Below are 21,343 nucleotides of genomic sequence, written 5' to 3' on the forward strand. Positions count from 1 at the left end.
CAAGAGAACTTATAGTGAGCAGAACCGTAGATCAATACTGGTGTTCACATGAACGCGCCAAGTCACCTTCACACATGGGAGAATGTGTACTACATATGTGGTAAGTCCCCTTCACACATGAGAGAATGTACAGAGGATGTGGTAAGACACCTACACACATGAAGGAATGTTTACAATATAGTGAACAAGTCGTCTTGACATGAGAGAGTGTGTACTGCATATGGGATAAGAGGCCTCAACTCGGAGAATGAGTACACCAAACACTACGATTTAGCACGGCTGCAAGAGGCAAAATCTTAGATTGCATTTGCATAAAATTTCGCACAAGCAATCCACTTCCTCGCAGACGTCTTGGCAGAATTAGCAACAGCGTCAGCGAGTTTGTTTAGGAAACGAAGTATGATAGCGGGACTTTGTAAAGCTAAATTTAGCTTTACAAAAGGCAAAGCACTCAGGCAAAGTGAATTGAACATGACGAGCGTCTTAAAGCATTTCACTCGTCTTTCTCCTCTCCTCCTTCTTCCTCCCTCACCCATCACACAAAAAAGTATATAAGAAAACTACATGAACACAGACCAAGATTGTAAAAAAAATATATAAATACTTTTCCCCCCCCACATTCGGGTGGATTGAAGCCGTCGTGGCAGGTTCTAAGAGCGGCCAAGTATTCCGGATCATACCTGAACCGTTCATCTGCGGGTGTCTGGATGGCCAGATTACCAGGCACTCGAATCCGATCCTCAGATCACCTCCTTCAACACACACGACGCCTGCTCACAGTGCAAGACACACACACACTGGAAATCCCGTGAACTCCTTGCCATTCACATCCCTCATATTCAAGAGCGAGTTTGAGACACGACAAAAGGAGAAAAGATGAAGTATTTGGCGTTGAGCACGAACCATGCCTGTGGTGGCCACGTTCAGAACCCCTACATGTGACGGCCACGTTCAGAACCCCTACATGTGACGGCCACGTTCAGAACCCCTACATGTGACGGCCACGTTCAGAACCCCTACATGTGACGGCCACGTTCAGAACCCCTACATGTGACGGCCACGTTCAGAACCCCTACATGTGGTGGCCACGTTCAGAACCCCTACATGTGGTGGCCACGTTCAGAACCCCTACATGTGGTGGCCACGTTCAGAACCCCTACATGTGGTGGCCACGTTCAGAACCCCTACATGTGGTGGCCACGTTCAGAACCCCTACATGTGGTGGCCACGTTCAGAACCCCTACATGTGGTGGCCACGTTCAGAACCCCTACATGTGGTGGCCACGTTCAGAACCCCTACATGTGGTGGCCACGTTCAGAACCCCTACATGTGGTGGCCACGTTCAGAACCCCTACATGTGGTGGCCACGTTCAGAACCCCTACATGTGGTGGCCACGTTCAGAACTCATACAACGTCGCATTTTGACGTATACTCTGCCTAAGGCCAAAAATCTTCGTACTAGAAAATGGTCGCGATTCGCGAAATTGACATATTGTTCCCCTTTCTGTGTTGTGTCTTCTGGTAGGTTAGGACAAGGGCACTTTGGTACGACGGTTTCTTGACGTTGGGAAATCTTAGAAGGACGGAAGGACGGGTTGGTTTGGATCCATTTGGTTTGTTCCCCAACGACAGGAACCATATGTGTGTGTGGTGGTTTTTGTATGAACTGTGCATGTGATGAGCACTCAATGGTATATACAGGAAGGAAATACATCGACTGATAAAGATACTGCTCTCATAAAGGCCTCAGAAGATGCTATCCGTCATCTTCCACCCCCACAACTTTCAGTCCAGCCAATGTGTCGTGGTGAAACTGCCTGTGTATGCTAACCAAAACTTCCACCTTCCACCAGTCACCTCACTATTTACTAACCCCACTTTAATATCCCTCACACATAAGACGAATGGAGGTTAAGGGGGAAATTATGTTTTATATGATGTATGGCTTTATGTTCTAGCCGCAGTTATTTAATCTGATATGACTATTTCAGTCTCCGCTCTTCAATCTCCCTGTTTAAATTATTCATTCTAAAATTGGCCTTCTGCTTAAGCAGACACGACTATACCTTGTGGTGTCTGCTCAAGCAGTTCCGTATAACAATAACCCCCTCCCGCCACCACTTCCTTAGAAACACCTGAATTAACACTTAAGGATTAACAGCAAATAAAGGAGAATCAATGCCAATAGCCCAATAAGGTAAATCCATAACTAGGTGTGAAAGACTCACTCGACAATTCCCCACCTGCGCGCCAGCACCACGGAGCCCAGAAATCAATCGACATTTCCGACACGGAACATCGACAATCAACGAGAGTTAATATACTGACATGATCAACACCCGTTCCTCCTCCTCCCCCCGCCCTGAGGACGCCCATCACTCGAGGACACAGTACACCACTGGCCACGTAGGAGGCTACACCCACCACGTCTAACACCCAACGTGGACTTGGCACGTCTCCGTGCACCACCACCTGATCACTACATAATTGTTGCACCGCATTGAATTACACCCAGCACCGTCATGCTATATCTTATTGGATTACACCCAGCGCAGAATTAATGCACTTCACTGGAGTATTCCCAGCACATAACTACTACTGCACCTCACTGGAGTCCACCCACCAATGAGTAGCGATATACTGCTTAGGTGAACAGCAGCATTAGGTGACAGGACACGCGGCAGCCATTTCTGTTCCGCCCGGGATTTGAACACTGACTTCTCGATTGTGAGTCGAGAACGAACCCGACTGTACTACCACTACAGCCCGTCCACCAAAGACCCAAAAGTGATTCCATGCACCCGCCAAACCCCCTGTTTATGAATGAAAAGCGGTTTACACACGACTCACAACTGTTGACGTTCGAACATATCCGGAACAAGTGCTTCACTGGCGAATTTTGTTCGAACCACAACGCTATAAATGCTTCACCCACGTACTACAAATACAAATAATCACCAACAGAACCAAAACACCTAACCTAACCTATCCTATGCCTATATATACACAATATGCTAATATATTATAATATTAATTTATACTTGAGAAAATTCCAGTTTTGAATGAACAGCATGTTAAAATTTATGAATGCGTCTGTGGGGTTGACCGCTGAATGTAATGGACTTGAGTCGAGGACGGGTTGACCACTAACATGTAACCTTGTTAATGACTTGCCCATTTGATCAAATAAGACAGTTTTACTTATCTTGGAAGCTGGCGGAAGTTGATGGGTTGTAAATCCATTCACCTGATACCTTACCTGAAAGTAACAAAATTGAATAATTAAACATCATTGAATAAATAGATGATTATATAGTGAATGTCGCTTTGTTATGCTCAGAGTTGTCAGTAGTTATGATCAAAGGCTAATTATTGGCTAAGATCCTCACATTTCCATACAGTGTTGTCCTGCATTATTAACCAGCCTACTTGTGCTAATTCATTCAAGCCTAGTGATGGCCACCAAATTAGCACCCACCCAGAATGGATCCTAACAAGCACCATCAGATGTGTTGTTGTAGGTGAGAGTTACCATGTGTTCTCCTGGTCGTTACCTCACCTTGAGAGTGCTCATTAACCTTTAATAGTGACTACAACTTGTACCAGCACAAACGAACCTGCTGCTACGGGCTACTTCCTGGGGGGGGGGGGGGTTGTAACAAAAAGGAGGCCCTGGTCGAGGACCGGGCCGCGGGGACGCTAAGCCCCGAAATCATCTCAAGATAACCTACTGAACCTGCCTTACAGGATGAACCCAAAAAGAACCTGCCATGGATAAAACCCAAACTGAGCCTACCTAACAGGATGACCCAAACTTTATCTTGCCTTCAGAGGGCTTATACCAACGCCATTTTGCCCTTTAGTTGCAAACCTCCAGTTAATCCGTTTATATTCAAAATTTAATCACTTTGCTTCGTTCCACTCCCCTAAAAGCATACGAAATTTTATTATATTAAGTTCGTTGGCTTTTAAGATATCTTGGTAAAATGGCAGTACAGCTAAACACGTGGAGCGACCCAAGCTGAAGTTGCCGCCGTCAAAGCTTGCTCTAACCTGCTCCTGACAGCTCAATCAAGTCTCTTTCTGAAATTTGTTTTCGTGATATCTGCGAGTTTTGTATATATCTTTTCTTCGGGAAGACACCAGACTTTATACAAGACGCTATATACTTATGAGACTGGACTTTCTTGTATAACGTTTGGGGTTTTGGCGTTTATAACAGTCTTAGATCACTTTCACGATTTTACTTCCAAGCGGGTAATTACTAAACGCGCGCGCTCTCGCTCTCTCTCTCTCTCTCTCTCTCTCTCTCTCTCTCTCTCTCTCTCTCTCTCTCTCTCTCTCTCTCTCTCTCTCTCTCTCTCTCTCTCTCTCTCTCTATCTATCTCTCTCTCTCTCTATCTCTCTCTCTCTCTCTATCTCTCTCTCTCTATCTCTCTCTCTCACTATCTCTATCTCTCTCTCTCTCTCTCTCTATCTCTCTCTCTCTCTCTCTATCTCTATCTCTCTCTCTCTCTCTCTCTCTCTCTCTCTCTCTCTCTCTCTCTCTCTGCAGACGAGGAGTCACAATAACGTGGCTGAAGTATGTTGACCAGACCACACACTAGAAAGTGAAGGGACGACGACGTTTCGGTCCGTCGTGGACCATTCTCAAGTCAATTGTGAACGGATTTATGGATAAATAGATGATAAATAAATGAGTAGATGGATAGATAGATGGATGGATAGATGAATGGCTGGACGGGTAGATAGATAGATAGATAAATTAATAGATGGATGGATATAGAGATGGAAGGATGGATAGATGAATAGATGGATGGATAGAGAGATGGAAGGATGGATAGATGAATAGATGGATGGATAGAGAGATGGATGGATGGATAAATGAATATAAAGTTAGATAGGCAAATAGATGAATATATGAGTAGATGAAGATATACAACCACATACATCCATCCACATATTTATACATCCACATACATGGATGTATAAATTGATGGGTAAATAGATGGATAGATAAATGGATGGATATGTTGATATATGAATATACAGATGCATGGATAGTGATTGATAGATGGATAGAGGGACAGACATATGGAGAGATAAATGCATGGATGGATAGATGAATGGAGAGATACTAGAGATAAACATGCCAGTATACAACCAATGCTTCTCCAGACTACACAGTCCTTGATGATAACAGCAATAACATTACTCCCACCCTTGGCCTGTAATGTATATATAACAAATAAATTGTTATGATGCTTCAAATTTGTTCATTTGATGCATCACGCTATTGTGGTTTCTATGTGTAATATAGAGTTCTCGGCGCCAGTAGCATATGGTATGTATACTAGCAGCATATGGTATGTATATACACCAGCGGGTTTTCTTAATTAACCAGGCCCTTCCCACCAACTTCTTCCAAACCACATAAACTTAAGATAATTTATACAATATATATGAATGAAGTAGAAATGAATGAAGGGTATAGTTCCCACTACATTTTGGACTAGGTCATTCCGTCTCTCCTCCCTAACGTTGTCATGGATGAAGGAAATATATTTTGCTACTTTTTTTACCGTAATATCACGTCAGATTTCTTTAATATTACATAAAATCTCAAAAATAAGACCTAAATTTAATGTCGAGTTTAAAGCTACAAAAGTTTTATCTCCGCCACTAAAATTATATATATCTCCACTATACAAACTTGGTCTCCACGCCTCAAATTCTGTCTGAATGGTATAACTGCTGTCTAAGCTGAAGAATTTCTGTCCCTCACTGTAAAACTTCTCTGCATAATCTTGTCTCCATAACACGCGTCCTGTCTCACTTGCACAAATTATGTGTCCACTGCACAAGTCCTCACTACACATGTTCTCTCCCTACAAGCCACGACTCCTCTGGGCGGTTACAGTCACCTAGGAACAAATTCTCTCCTCACTGTACAAATCTTATCTCCACTGCTTTACGAGTCATTTTCACTACTCTAATAGTCGTTTACACTGCTAAACAAGTCGCCTCCACTTCTCTAAGACTCGTCTCTATTGCTTTACAAGTGCTGTCTTCACTGCATAAGTTGTATCTGCACTGTACTAGTGCTGTCTTCACTGCATAAGTTGTATCTGCACTGTACTAGTGCTGTCTTCACTGCATAAGTTGTATCTACATTGTACTAGTCCTGTCTTCATTGTATCTACACTGGACAAGTCCCATATTCACTGCACAAGTTCTGTCTTCATGCAAAAGTCTTGTCTCCACTACACAAGTCCTGCTTCCACTGCACGAGTCTTCTCTCCACTGCAGAAGGCGTTTTTCTCCGTGGCACAAGCCCTGTCCCCACTGAACATGCTTGCAAGCCCTAAATTTTAAGATGGATTTTATAATATACATTATAAAACCAACAACTACATACTCTCTCTTTTTATTCCCAATTTTTCATTTCGCGGGCGGGACATAAATGGTTGGGCGCGTTTCCTATTACCTAATGCCTCTGTCCACCTAGCAGCAAATAGGTAATCAGGAGTTAGCGTGTTATGGGGTTGCTTCCTGGGGAGGGAGGTAATTCGACCCTAGGGGGGTGGGAGGGGGGGGGGGGAAGGGGGGAGCCCTGTATGTAAGCTTAACATGTACTGTATGTATAAACTCGCTGCCTGTCCCTCGATACAATGAATTATGATCACTATTATCATACACTTGGGATATAAATACCGGGAATTAGCAAGGCTTCTATATTGCATCATTTATCTAATTAAACATCCTTGAATTTGTCAGCGTCAATTACATAACAATGGTTGGTTTTCTTGGTGTCATTAGCCTAGTAGTCATTGCCCGAAACGCTGCGCGTACTAGTGGCTTTACAAGATTGTAATTACCATATTATGTATCCTCACAATCCCAATGTACTTTCTTGTATATAAATAAATAAATAAATAAATAAATAAATAAATAAAAAGTGAGACACATCAACATGCAATTATTACTGTTTCAGCGCACGCATTAACTTTTGTAAATAAAATGTATAAATGGAATCGACTTGAGAATGGTCCAGGACGGACCGAAACGTCGTCGTCCCTTCACTTTCTAGTGTGTGGTCTGGTCATCAATATAAATGGAATAATGTCATTAGTATATATAAATTACGTACAGCATTCAGGATTTCATAAGTGAACTAATTTAATTCATACACGGCAACACGGGTTATTAACCTAATAATACACGAAACACAGGCTATTAACTTAATCGTAAACAACGCAGACTATTAATCGCACACATCAGTCTATTAATCGTACACAACAGTCTATTAACCGAATAAAACACAGTCTATTAATCGTACACAACACTGGCTAATAATCGTATACAACACACTATTAATCGTTCCAAAACAGGTTATTAATCGTTCACAACACAGGCTAATAACCGTGCACAACATAGACTAATAACCGTGCACAACACAGGCTAATAACCGTGCACAACACAGGGTAATAACCGTGCACATCACAGGCTAATAATCGTGCACAACACAGGCTAACAACCGTGCACAACACAGGCTAATAACCATGCACAACACAGGCTAATAACCGTGCACAACACAGACTAATAACCGTGCACAACACAGGCTAATAACCGTGCACAACACAGGCTAATAACCGTGCACAACACAGGCTAACAACCGTGCACAACACAGGCTAATAACCGTGCACAACACAGGCTAACAACCGTGCACAACACAGGCTAATAACCGTGCACAACACAGGCTAACAACCGTGCACAACACAGGCTAATAACCGTGCACAACACAGGCTAACAACCGTGCACAACACAGGCTAATAACCGTGCACAACACAGGCTAACAACCGTGCACAACACAGGCTAATAACCGTGCACAACACAGGCTAACAACCGTGCACAACACAGGCTAATAACCGTGCACAACACAGGCTAACAACCGTGCACAACACAGGCTAATAACCGTGCACAACACAGGCTATTAACGTAATCCTACACGACAACACAGATTATTAACTTTCTAACTTGGTGACAGTCCATTTTACGTGCATAAGGAAGTCCATATCGTCGAACTGTGCATATATATTGTTATCACAGCGAGCCCAAACGTTGTGGCTTGATGCAGTAGGCCTAAAAGTAGGCACTATAGGCGTTATGGGCAAGTATTACCACTGACCAACAGCAGGTTTAGTGAGCGCATTAAGAAGTCGTACACAAAAGTGATCTTTTCCAGCAGTAAGCGTGTCTTGGAGAGTATAAGCGTTGTACACACGACGACTTGTCGCGCTCGTAGCTTCATTCATGGTAACTTGTACACCACGGCCGACTTACACGTCGCCCCCCCCCCTATCCATCCATCCATCCCCCCCGCACACAGATCAATTGATGCTGGAGTCTCATCTCGTGGTTTATGTATTGATTCCCTCGCTCTACAGCCTCTCCGCCTCCACTTACCATCGGCCAAGTTCCGGAAGCGAGTTGTTAATAGTGCTAAGACAGCATCCACCGGCGTTGTCACTATCCTCATGGTTATATTCTATCGTGATCCTCCTACCAACACCTCTCTCTGCCATTTTTAAAGCTCGTCTGCCCCAACTTCGCGCAGATTTGGGAGTTTTGATTGGCGCAGTCGGTCACGTGACGCGTCCCGAGCGGGAAACTGGTGGCGGCGCGCCGGCCGACCACATCTCCTACACCACTCTTTCGCACACACATGCTTTACTCCATATATACTCATTATAACAATCTCTACATTTTGTTACTTGTGGCTCGTTTGTACACTATAATTTACATGTTATACTTCATACATTATTTTCGTGATATGGGTGAAGTTGGGGTTTAATATTGTTAAGTAAATTGTATGGTGTACGAGTCGACCCGTGAGTTCGTACCATGTCAACACGACCACAGGCGCGCTGCCGCTCACACACACCAATATTCTTCACAATAAATTACTCCGCACATTTCCCAGCTAATTAACTAACAAATGCACCAACATATATCTCTGTTTTATTTCAAATTACTCACTTTTGCTTTCGAAAGTTATTTTTTTTGGAATGTTATTCGTTGGATTTTTTAAGGGTCAACAAGAGGAATATTACTGGAATATTTACAGTCAGCTGAGAAGTAAAAACAAACCCGGGCCCGCAAGCCTCACTGTCATTTGAGTGTGACTTAAAGAGTGTCTCTTGCACCCGTCCCAGTGTATAATCAGTCATGGTGGAGCCAATATTTGACTATCAGTTCAGATTAATACTTATAGGAGACTCGACAGTTGGCAAGAGTTCCCTTTTGAAGTATTTTACTGACGGAAAGTTCTTCGAGGTAAGTCAGTAGAGTTGCGTAGGGACGAGGGAGGCACTTTAGTCCAGGTGTGAGTCACTTGTTATTGTTTGTTTGGACTTTTGTCCAGGTGTGTGTTACTGACACAGGGAAGTGGGGGATATTGTCCAGGTGTGAGTTACTGCTTCTGGGATGTCTGAATTTTGTCCGTGCAGTCATCAGGGAGGATAAACTCTTCGTGCAAACTGCTCTACCTGTACCATCAAGAAGAAGAAGAAGATGAATTTTGTCCAGGTGTGAGTCATTTGTTAGGATTTGTTGTAAATTTGTCCAAGTGGACAAATTAACTAAAATCAGCATATGATGTTACAGATAACTACATTACCCTGGGGATCAATATATGATAACTACATTACCCTGGGGATCAACATATGATGATAACTACACTACCCTAGGGATCAATCAACTTGTAATGATAAAAACATTACCCTGGGATCAATCAACATGTGATGATAACTACATTACTCTGGGGGATCAACATGTAATGATAACCACACTTTATGGGTTAAAAATAAAAACACAGAACAGATGGTTGTGCATCAAATTAGATGGAAATTGGGTTGTGTGGATTCAAACAATGTGAACTTCTAAATAGAAATGTCACATTGGATAACCATTTCAGGTGGAGTGCCACAGGCATCAGTCTTAGAAACCGTTTTTTTTTTTGTTTTTTTACTTATATGAATGACATTGACACTCACTCATGATGTGCAATATCTAAATATGCCAATGACAATGCCTGAAATGCTGTGTGTGTGTTAACAGCTTTACAAGAATGCATGCAAGAACATTACAAGGAAGCAGAGTTATAATGCCAGTAGACGGGCAAGATTATAAGCCATCTAAAACACATTAGTGATTTGGTTAAAAGAATGGCAGATAAAATTTTTAGTGCTAGTAAATGTAAAGTCCTGTGCATACAAAGGTCTAAAATCCAAGAGGTGTCTTAACTCTTTATGATACCCAGCCAGATACACATTGAGGGATCATTAGAGTATTGATGATAAAACTGATTCCTGGGGACCATTTAAGCTAAACATTTATTATATGTGATTACATTATAGTGCTTGAGTAATTTGTGATTCAGAGTCAGGACACTGTAGGCCATGTTGTCAGGTTGTTGGCAGAGTTCCTTATTAAATGCACGATGTTGAGTGGCTGAAATAAGGCTGGTGAGAGAAGTGACTCCTAGCTGTGTTGAGTTCTGGCTGACTTATCTGTGATTGATTGATAAATATTAAGCCAGCCAAGAGGTGGCACGGGCATGAATAGCCCATAAAAATCTGTGTGTTTGGCTGTCTTATATATCTTGCTACAGCTGTAGTCCAGACTGACTGCCAGCTGAATGGGAAGAAGCTGTTTCATCTGGTTATGGACTGTTGCAGATGTTACTGCTCACTTTACATGATGGCTTAGAAATTTCTGGCTCTTACTAACATTAGTCAGTAGTCATCTGCTCCTTTACCCCTCATTGCCTTCCCCTCTCTGCACAAAAGTCTTGAAGTATTGGCTAAAATTTGATCAATACCAATACTACAAAATTTCTGATATCACCAATTCCTACAATTTACGGAACATTCGTCCTCTAGAATTGAAATTTTCACCTAAAACATAATTAATTAACTTAAGACTTATTTTTTCTGCCTAGTTAATTTACAAAAGAATTTTTCACCAACATATCTTTATCTCTGTTTAAAAATAAATTAATGGATTACTGTCTGGGTATATTTCCTTACAGATCTCTGATCCCACTGTTGGTGTTGACTTCTTTGCACGACTTATTGAAGTGAGAGACGGCACAAGAATAAAATTGCAGTTGTGGGATACAGCAGGCCAGGAAAGGTTTAGGTAATGTTTCCTACTGATGTGTCTGGTGTAGCACCCTATATAGTACAGTACAGTTCTGTCTAAGCTCACTTATCCAGACTTGATCTTCATTGTGAATATTTATCATTAACCTCTAATGACTGGCAACTGTCTGGAGACTTGCAACCATACCCTAAGTCCTTAGTATTTATGTATGCAGGTATTTCACAAACATTCACAGGGAATGCAATAGTGGGGATCTGAAGTAGTTTACTGATAAGCAGAAATTCACCAGAGCTTTACAGAACCCTATTGTGTACAGTTAAATAAGGAAGATATTCAGACTTTTTGTAACAAAAAATGAATGTACTAATATCTACTGATAAATAAAAATTTTGCTCAGACTTTTACTAAGGCAAGTTTTACTCACAGGTCTATCACACGTACCTACTACCGCAATTCTGTTGGAGCATTAGTGGTCTTTGATGTATGTAACAAAAAGTCTCTGGAGCATGTCCCTATGTGGATCATGGAAGCCAAACGACACATTGAACCGCACAAGTCTGTATTCATACTAGTTGGCACAAAGGTATGGAATATTGCCCCTTTCTTTAAACTGTCCTCACACTGTTTGCATAAATATTTGTGTACAAGAGATACAAGTGTACAAAACTTGATGACACAGGAAATAATTGTTTGATAAATAATCAACCAAAAGGCATGATCTTAAATAGGTTAGAGATATTTCCTGAAGTTCTTATTCACATTTGTGGTAAATTTTTACATTTTGTGCCAGGGGTTGATATGGTAGCCATGCACCTACCTGCCAGGGCCAGGCAAGTAGAACCTGCCTGGCCCTGCCTCTTTTGTTTAAAGAACCTGGACAAGTTTGAAAAAAAAAACTTTCTGGAGGGAGATCCTTGTGGCTGCCTGAAGCTATCTCCCTGTGATTGCTTCATACTAAAAGGTCACATAAGTTGTAGATAGCCTTGTTTATCCTACCAGGGACCAGCACCAGAACCTGGCCCCCCTCAAAGCCACCCGGAGGCTCCCTGATACCCTCCCTCCCTCATGCCGCATGTTTTATCATTATAGAACTGGATGGTGGGGTGGGTCTGTTGACCTGGGCTGGCTCCCTCCTTCCCCAAATGAGGGGAGATGTTGGGCAAACTAATGGGTGGGGTCTAGTTTCACAAAATTTTGGTTGTTTTCATTGTTGGGGAGTCCTTCTGGCAATGTTAGGGCTTCAGTCTCTTTAAATCATGCAGTAGTTTGCTTTGATTTACCTATCTTTCTGGGTGCTTCCCTGGTGGTGGCAAAGACGATAAACTTTAAATGGAAATTTTTTTTTGATAGACCATCGTTTCCAGTTCCTTTCTAGAGGGGGGGGGGGGGGGGGCAGGTTCTGGCTCATGGTCTCTGGTAGGCCAATAGAACTCTGCAACTGATGACACCTAGTAGTATGACACTTAATCAATGTGATAGCTTCAGGGAGCCAACAGGGCTCACCCAGTAACTAGCGTTTCATTACATTCAACGCTAGCTTTTTTTTCCCTTTATCATCATTTAGACTTGGATGAGTTTTACATGGCAGGGCTTTTTTTCTTGATCCAAACTGCCTCATAGATTGATGGCTTGGTCTTACTTGATTGGCCATGATCAAAACATTAACTGCTTACATTTTGTTATCCATTTGTGCATGTGGAAAAATATCCATGCAATGGAAGTTTGGTATACTCTATATATTTATAATAGAGAATACTTCACCAATTTGTTAAATTTCTTGTAATTTGCACTTTAGAGAAGGTTGCACAATTTAATTAAAAATGTGTTAAGGACCCAGGCAATTAATCACTGTACACACTACCTTGAGCTTTATTTATCAATGAATCTTTCAATTTTGATATTACAGATTGATATGGAAGATGAACGAGAGGTGAGAAAAGAGGATGCTATATCTCTAGCAAAGTTTTATAATATTAGCTATGTAGAAACAAGCTCAATGAAAGGAATTAATGTAGAAGAGGCTTTCAGAACTATCACACAAGAAGTATACGATAAGGTAAGTATTACTGTCTTATAGATTATCTTTTCTCAGAAAATGTAGAATCATTGTACTGCTGCTCCAAAGTGGTTCTAGTATATAAAGAGCTAAAATTAAACAATCATAAATTATAGACTAAGGTATGAAAAGAAATGCAAATTTTGTATGGATTTAAATGTAGAGACTACAGTAGCTGAAATGTACAGAACATATAGGTTTGCATTTAATCTAGACTACAGTACATTATACTACATATGTGGAAAATCAAGAAAAGTGCTGAAACAGGGGGAACAAAATGCTGAAAGGATGTAACAAAGTGATTCAAAATAAATATTTACCTTTTAAAATTAGAGTAGCAAACTGGAAAAGGATGCTAAGCTAATATGACTACTGTATATAGCACTTGGAAGAGATATGAGAACAAAGTGCTGGCATAGAATGGAGGAAAGGAAAGGTGCCCAGCCACTTGAACCATCAGGGATTGAATGCCATCCTGCGACGCCTCTGAGGTTTGGGTGGCGGAGCTTTGTGTGCTTCTCTGGCACAGGGAGTTTCTGTTTTTTTGGCCCTGGTGGGCGTTTTGTTTGTTTGCTGCCTTCTCCTTCTTTTCTGGCAAAGAATGAGATGACTGGCATCAGGAGGGGTCTGTTGGTTGTGGATGTTTGGTTGATTAGGCCAGGGGTGCATCATGTCTTCTGTCCGGTGGCAGCTTTACATCACTATCTGCGGGACACTATCTTCGGTGTCTGTGGACGCTCTCTGGGTGGACCCAATACATACACATGTATGTATTGAGTCTTTCACCTTCATTCAATCACTACTGCATTGTAGTAAGTTTCTCTTTGAAATGTTTATCACAGTACTGGTGCTGTACATACATTAATTGGGTCAAGTTTTTTCAATTCATCAAAATATTTTTCAACAACTAGAAGTTTGTATTTCAAATTATACCTTTGAAAAAACTTATCTTGAGAGATGGGCATGGTTTATAGTTTTCATTACTGAGCAATAAATAGGTTAATTTCATTATATTTTCTGCATAGGAGAAAATAAACAAAGAATTTTTATAAATTATGGAAGGAGAGGTCTGTGAAATATTGAGGTTGAGGGAAATTATATCATGATGGAGAGAAAACTAAACGCATAATAATATCTGAGAAATTAATAATGGTTTGTTATTATAAAATTTATTAAGGGTCGAACTTTGAGAGGGAAAACCATAGTGTAAATGAACTGAGAGCTAGAATATAGAGGAAATTTTTCATTAAGTTGCCTATGTTGTTATTTAAAATATGAAATGGGCATTAAGTAATACCTATGGCATGAAATATAATGGATGCAGTTTGCTGAGATTTCAAACATCAGTTAATATATTATCAAATATTTTATTTTTGTCAGAATCAGGTGTTTCTCGTAAGTACGTAAGATACATGAAGCAAATGTTTGGTCAACTCATTTGATTTATATGTACGTAATATAATTATAGCACTTGAAGAATGTGAGTGTTACTTATTGTCATATGTCTTTCACCTATAAACAGATACAGTCTGGAGAGTTCAAAATTGAGGATGGCTGGGATGGCATTAAGACAGGATTCTCCAGACCAAATCCCTCGTACAGTTTAATGGAAGCTGAGGCAGAGAAGTCGGGATTTTGTTGCTAGGAGTTTCTAAAATACTGTGTGTTGAGTCTTTTTTTTTTTTTCTTTTAAGGAAACATTTTATTTATTGAAGGTGACTATTTTCTGATGTAACAGATTTTTTGTTTAGCTAAAGTGCTGATTTGATAAAATCATGTTGCAAGGACATTCTTAACACTCAGTGAAGATTTGCAAATAAACCAAAGGAAGTATCCTAGTCCCATCCACCTTCTGCCTCAAATGTGCATTGTTTAACAGTGCTCTATTAAGGGCTCTGACACTGGCTGTATTAGATACTGTTTATTTTAACAAGGGCTCTAACACTGGCTGTATTAGTTAGTGTTTATTTTTATCAACAAGAACTACAGTACTGTATCATGTTTTATCAACAGAACTAAATATAATTTTTATGCTTATTTATAGAGTACAGATAACATTTTTACCAGAATGTGAAACTTGTCCAGAATAATTTGGAATAGGAGTGCTTTATATGATATTGTACTGTAATGTCATTATCTTGAGACCTCACTGGGACTGGCTACTACTTTTATTCCTGATTTAAGTATTTATTTTGAGAGCTCAGTTTATGACTGTGATAAGGCCAGTATAAGTTGTATGTTATTTTGTATGCATTTGCATGTGTGGGTGCTTGTGGGCATGAACATACACATACATACACATGCACATACAAACATGTATATATTTTCCAACCTTGCCCTCCATACATCACTCTCTCCCTTACCTACACTACCTCACCCCTTCCCACACTTTCTTATCCCCTCTCCACACCCCTTATCATCTTGCATGACTCTCTCTTCCTTCTCTCTATTCCCTCATCATTCTTTTCACCCTCCCTTTATAACATCTTTCTTGTACAAACATTCATGTGTATACACACAGGCAATTTTATAGTATTTTATATATGCATAGATTATGAATGTAAATATACTGTACAGACTATATGGAAGAAAGATCTGTTGTGTGTATATTCCTATCGGCAATGATATACTATTTTATTTATTTATTCTATGTCAAAGAGTTGTTAATATGATGATGCTTATCATTGATACTCACACTTACACAGTGCATGTGTACATATTATATATATATATATATATATATATATATATATATATATATATATATATATATATATATATATATATATATAATATATATATATATATATAATATAATGTACACACTTACACATGTATGTTATTTTGGTTGTTGTGTGTGTGAAAAAGTCATGAAAGTAGCACGAGCCTATTTGCCCCACCCTCCCCTCCAAATGAAAGGGGGAGGACCCCCCCATACGAGGGGGGGAGGGCCCCCCAAACGAGGGGGGGAGGCTGCCCCCAAATGAGGTTTGTGGGGCAGGCTGCGGTCTATAAGTCTCTCCAATGTCACTTCAATGAAGGATGCAAAGAGACCCGACTCCCTCAGGGAGGAAGGGTGTCAGGCACACCCAGAAATTGCCGTTATATTGCATTCAATGCTGGTTTTTTAGGGAAAGCTCCTTGTGGCTCCTTGAAGCTAGCTACCGGTGGAGAAGGAAACAAATAGGCACTTACCAGGAAGGAGAAGCACTGCAGGAATCAGAGCCAAGAAGAAACACTTGGTGGTGAGAGCGAACCCAAGGCGTTCAGGCCTGGACATGAGGACATGAAGCTCACCAACATGGCAACCAGAAGCCTGGGAAATCAGGAAAAGAGCCTTGAGAAAATGATCCCGAATGGATGGGGACATTGTGAAATGAACTGAGCAAGAGAGAGGAAACGGAGCACCCAGTCCAGAGATCAAGCAGGCTCAGGCAATGCATGAGCAGGCTCGGGCAGCACAAAAGCAGGCTCAGGTGGTGTATGAGCATACTCAGGCGGTGCATGAGCAGGCTCAGGCACCTAGTAGTTTGATATTGTATCAGCATAGTAGCTTCAGAAAACCACTGGAGCTCACCCAGAAATTGGCATTTCATTACATTAAACTCTGGTTGTTATTGCAGTTTTGACAGCAACTTTGTTGTGTTCTTAAAAATTAAGGTTTTCGACATGATTACTCCTAAATCTTTTACATTTTTTTTCCAAGAGTGTGGTTTGACTGTGTTTTATATGTGGTTTCTGATATGATGTTTTCCTTTTATCCATAGTGCAGTAATTGGAACTTATCACTTGTCCTCATTAAACATGTTATTGTCTGTGGCCCTTTGAAAGACCTGATTATCATTGGAGTGGAGGTTTACTGTGTCCTCTATTGTGTCTACTTTTGTTAAAAATTTAGCGTCATCTGCAAAAGATGATACAGTACTATAGTTACTGTTTTATATATATATATATATATATATATATATATATATATATATATATATATATATATATATATATATATATATATAATATATGTCGTACCTAGTAGCCAGAACTCACTTCTCAGCCTACTATGCGAGGCCTGATTTGCCTAATAAGCCAAGTTTTACTGAATTAATATATTTTCTCTAATTTTTTTCTTATGAAATGATAAAGCTACCCATTTCATTATGTATGAGGTCAATTTTTTTTTATTGGAGTTAAAATTAACGTAGATATATGACCGAACCTAACCAACCCTACCTAACCTAACCTAACCTATCTCTATAGGTTAGGTTAGGTTAGGTAGCCGAAAACGTTAGGTTAGGTTAGGTTAGGTAGGTTAGGTTGTCGAAAAAACATTAATTCATGAAAACTAGGCTTATTAGGCAAATCAGGCCTTGCATAGTAGGCTGAGAAGTGAGTTCTGGCTACTAGGTACGACATATATATATATATATATATGTCGATTTATAAGGCCCGATTTGGCAAATCGGGCCTTGCATAGTAGGCTGAGAAGTGCGTTCTGGCTATTAGGTACGACATATATATATATATAATTTATTTATTTATTTATTACACACACACACACACACACTCTGTATAATACTATAGTCTATACTATAGTTCTTGTCTATGTCTGATATGAAGTTGAGGAAAAGGTACCTTGGTGCAGGAGCTTTTTCATGGTGGATGGTTCAGAGTTTATGTTGTTGACCATCACACTTTGGGTTCTGTTTGCTAGGAAGTTAAAGATCCATCTCCTTACTTTGGCAGTAATTCTTTGTGTGCAATAACACCATGGTCACTTCGTTGAAAATTTGGCGCAGAGTGCATGTCATGCTGTCTATTGCTACTCCAAAGTCAAGTGGGGTTTGGGTAACGTCCGACATATGTTTTAATGGTGATGTCACATTCGTAAAGAACTTCTTTCAATTTAAGGGTTCCTGAAAACAGAATTGTACTGTAACCTCAGTATGTCGCTCATTTCTCTGCTGTCATCTGTGAATATTCCATAACCCTTGCACAAGTACCCAATGCAGGATGTAGGTATTGTTCTGGATTTTACATAAGAAAAAAGTGTTTTGGATTCCTCTTGGTTTTGCTTGTGGCCTTTTGCTCTCTACCTCTCTTGGATTTTATGATTCTTGATACTTTAGCTCAATCGTTTCTATTTCTATTAAAAAAAACCTTGAAATACCTGAGGTAAGGCACCCCACCCTGGTAGTCCAGCCTCAAAAGAGCGAACTTTAGAACACACCAGAGAAGTACAGTAACTCTGGATGCTTTTTCCCTGTGGAGTGGTGGGCTGTCATCTGCTCCTCAGTGAAGTTGGTGGCCAGGTTCTGGCTCTGGTCCTAATAGACCAGATAGATAATATAGGTCTATCAAAGGCCAAATAGAACTCCACTACTTGTGTGACCTAGTAGCTGGGAGCAATCTCTGAAATAGCTTCAGGGACCACAGGGGGCTATTTCCCCCCACCCTCCCCTCCAAAAAAAGAAAAAAAAGAAAACCATACCATGCAACTGTGAAACTTCTCTAAACATAATGCATAAAGCGCTGGCTGTATGTTACATGTGTTAAGACTCTACACTGTCTGCACCTGATACTATTCCTCAAGGCTTACCACTTGTGCGATACTCGTACATCCTTAATTTATAAGCAAAAACACTGATGATATTTTGATGAAGATGTTGCATTTTTTAAATAATGTTGTTCCATTGATTTTTATTTATGTAAATTAACACTCAAATGTTTTGTATATATTTGATTTTTTTATCCTACATTTTCAGATTTCTATGTTGACAGGTGTATAAGTATTGGATAGTCTGAGATATGAATGAAATGCCTCACTGGGGTAGCTGGAGGTGGTATTCTGTATTCCCAAGATTGCAAAAAAAAAAAAAAAAAAAGTTTTTGAAGTTCCTTTGTCCTAAGCATTTTGAATGTGTGTGTGTGTGTGTTTATATGTATTTACAGTATATGTATAAATGTATTTACAGTACATATATGTATATGTCGTACTTAACAACCAGAACCGCACTACTTGGCCTAGTATGCAGGGCCCGATTTACCTAACAGGCACAATGATTTTCATTATTTTCAAATATTTCTTTCCAAATTGGTTTAATCCAATTAATATTATTATATTACAGTATATTAAGAACATGAATTACTGATTTAGTTAGGTTATGATAGGTTATGTAAGGTTCGATTAAACATCTGCTAGTTTTAACTTAAAAAATTAGATCCTATGTAATGTTATGGAAAGCTATATCATTAAATAAACAAAAAACTGTGAAAAATATAATATTTCAGGAAAATTTGACTTGCTAGGCAACTTTGCCTATTTGGTACAACATGTACATGTGCATTGATTCATATATGCATAGTTATATAGGCCTACTTATGTATACATACATATAAGCACATGTATACAAGTATATAAGTATACATATGTACATAAACTTGTTGTATAGTGTTAGGTTTATGTACTGAAGTTCCTGCACAACTTTTCTATAGAAAAGACTACAGATGATAAATCTCTATTATAATGTCGATCTTATTTTTTATCATGGTAAATAAGTAACTGAGAATTTTGTTTGTTTTTTGTTTCTCATTTATTGTGTGTGTATATTTAAATAAACTATGTAAAAATAAACTATGTACACAAAGTGTAACTAAGTAAATGAAGCATGTGGTAAGAGGTTACAGTATATAAAGTGTACTCACTTCGTCCCATTTCTGCCTTCGAAACAGTATGCACAGTGTCAGATTTAATTAATTCACTTTAGTTATTAGGTGATGTCTATCTTGGATAAAGTATGCTTCAGTAAGTTACGTGGGAATGGTAGAGATATTTTGGGGAGGTGGTGAGCAGAGAATGTGTGATACTATCTACAAATGAATTATTTATAATCAATGAACTCTTATTTCTCATGTTCATAACTCAGAAAATACCTGATTTCAGAGCAGCACTTACAATTATGCAATAAAACATAAATAACATATCCCCTTTAAGTATTCAGATATCATTGTGTGTGTGTGTGTGTGTGTGTGTGTGTGTGTGTGTGTGTGTGTGTGTGTGTGTACGAGTAGGTTTACAAGTTGTGGAACAGTAGTAATTAACATTTTCTATTGAGAAGATTTGTTCTCATTCAGTGAAAGATGGATGAGTTTGGATTTCATGTACATAGCATTATTCTTAGTTGATCTCCTTCTTATATTTTGGATGAAAGCATTGAAATCTTTTAAATACTAATCCTAGTAAAGATTAGTAGTGAATATGTATGGAAGGTTCGTAAGAATACAGTAAAGTATATGATCATGTTGAGAGTTCATGTGTTTTTACAGTAAATAACATGGCATCCAAATACCTGTTTCTCAAATTCAATGGATAACCAAATTTAGTTACAATTATTGTGTTCTGATTATTAATCAATTATTAATATAGAGGTGCAGCAGTTCCTGAACCAGCCATAAGATGGCACTCTTGTCTGTATGGTGCCCTTCATGTGTACACTCAGCCACCAGATGGGCATCTTTGTCTATTAAGGTGTGCCTAAGCATATATGAATTAAAATAAGAATTACCTTACGATTTTATCTTTCAAATGTGATGTTCTCGGTACTGAGAAAACAAAAATTACATGTAATGAAATGAATAACATTAATTGGACTCGCAGTACATCTTCAGCATCTACTCCTGCACTAGCTTCAACCAACTTGCAAATGCACTCCAGCTGCTGTAAATAATTTTTCAAGGTCAGAAGAGGTACTACAGCATCTTAATTATATTTTAGAAGACCAGAAGAGGTATTGTAGCATCTTCATGATGATGGAAGACCAGAAGGGGTACTGTGTCATCTTCAAGATAACGTAAGATCAGAAGACGTAGTGCAGTATATTAATCATGTTAGAAAACAAAGTTGTACTGTATCATCATCATGATACTGAAGGCCAGAAGAGGTACATGCAGAATCTTCAGGATATTAAAGACCAGACTGTAGCATCTTTCTGAAGTAAGTATGTAACTTATATTCAATTGTGTTCTTCTGGTAAACCCTTCAGGATAACAACTGCAGGTCCTATAGTGTTAAGATGTGCTTACTGTAATACCTGATTATCATTTTTTAAAAACTGCTACCATGAGT

The 21,343-nt window shown here is 39.5% G+C and overlaps 1 protein-coding gene across 2 annotated transcripts; it reads left to right on the forward strand.

Annotated features, from left to right (window-relative positions):
• Positions 1–9,131: 9,131 nt before the first annotated feature.
• Positions 9,132–17,039, forward strand: Rab39 (RAS oncogene family member Rab39). 2 transcript variants are annotated; one of them, XM_045744743.2, is made up of 5 exons: positions 9,132–9,338; positions 11,095–11,204; positions 11,595–11,751; positions 13,075–13,224; positions 14,747–17,039. In XM_045744743.2, exons 1-5 carry the CDS (start codon positions 9,231–9,233, stop codon positions 14,867–14,869), a joined length of 648 nt encoding a protein of 215 aa, XP_045600699.1. In that variant the 5' UTR covers positions 9,132–9,230; the 3' UTR covers positions 14,870–17,039. The 2 variants fall into 2 exon arrangements, with proteins under 2 accessions (XP_045600699.1, XP_045600700.1); XM_045744744.2 differs by lacking the exon at positions 9,132–9,338 and adding an exon at positions 9,404–9,590.
• The last annotated feature ends 4,304 nt before the right edge of the window (positions 17,040–21,343 follow it).

The sequence above is a fragment of the Procambarus clarkii genome, chromosome 8, assembly GCF_040958095.1.
Source record: "Procambarus clarkii isolate CNS0578487 chromosome 8, FALCON_Pclarkii_2.0, whole genome shotgun sequence".
Classification (NCBI taxonomy): Eukaryota; Metazoa; Arthropoda; class Malacostraca; order Decapoda; family Cambaridae; genus Procambarus; species Procambarus clarkii.

What these genes read in the sequence shown, in the direction of transcription:
- Rab39 (XM_045744743.2), top strand. Translation starts at nt 9,231, where the DNA reads ATGGTGGAGCCAATATTTGACTATCAGTTCAGATTAATACTTATAGGA. An exon ending in CTGACGGAAAGTTCTTCGAG is followed by an intron (nt 9,339 to 11,094) that starts GTAAGTCAGTAG and finishes ATTTCCTTACAG; the next exon opens with ATCTCTGATCCCACTGTTGG. An exon ending in TCATACTAGTTGGCACAAAG is followed by an intron (nt 11,752 to 13,074) that starts GTATGGAATATT and finishes TTGATATTACAG; the next exon opens with ATTGATATGGAAGATGAACG.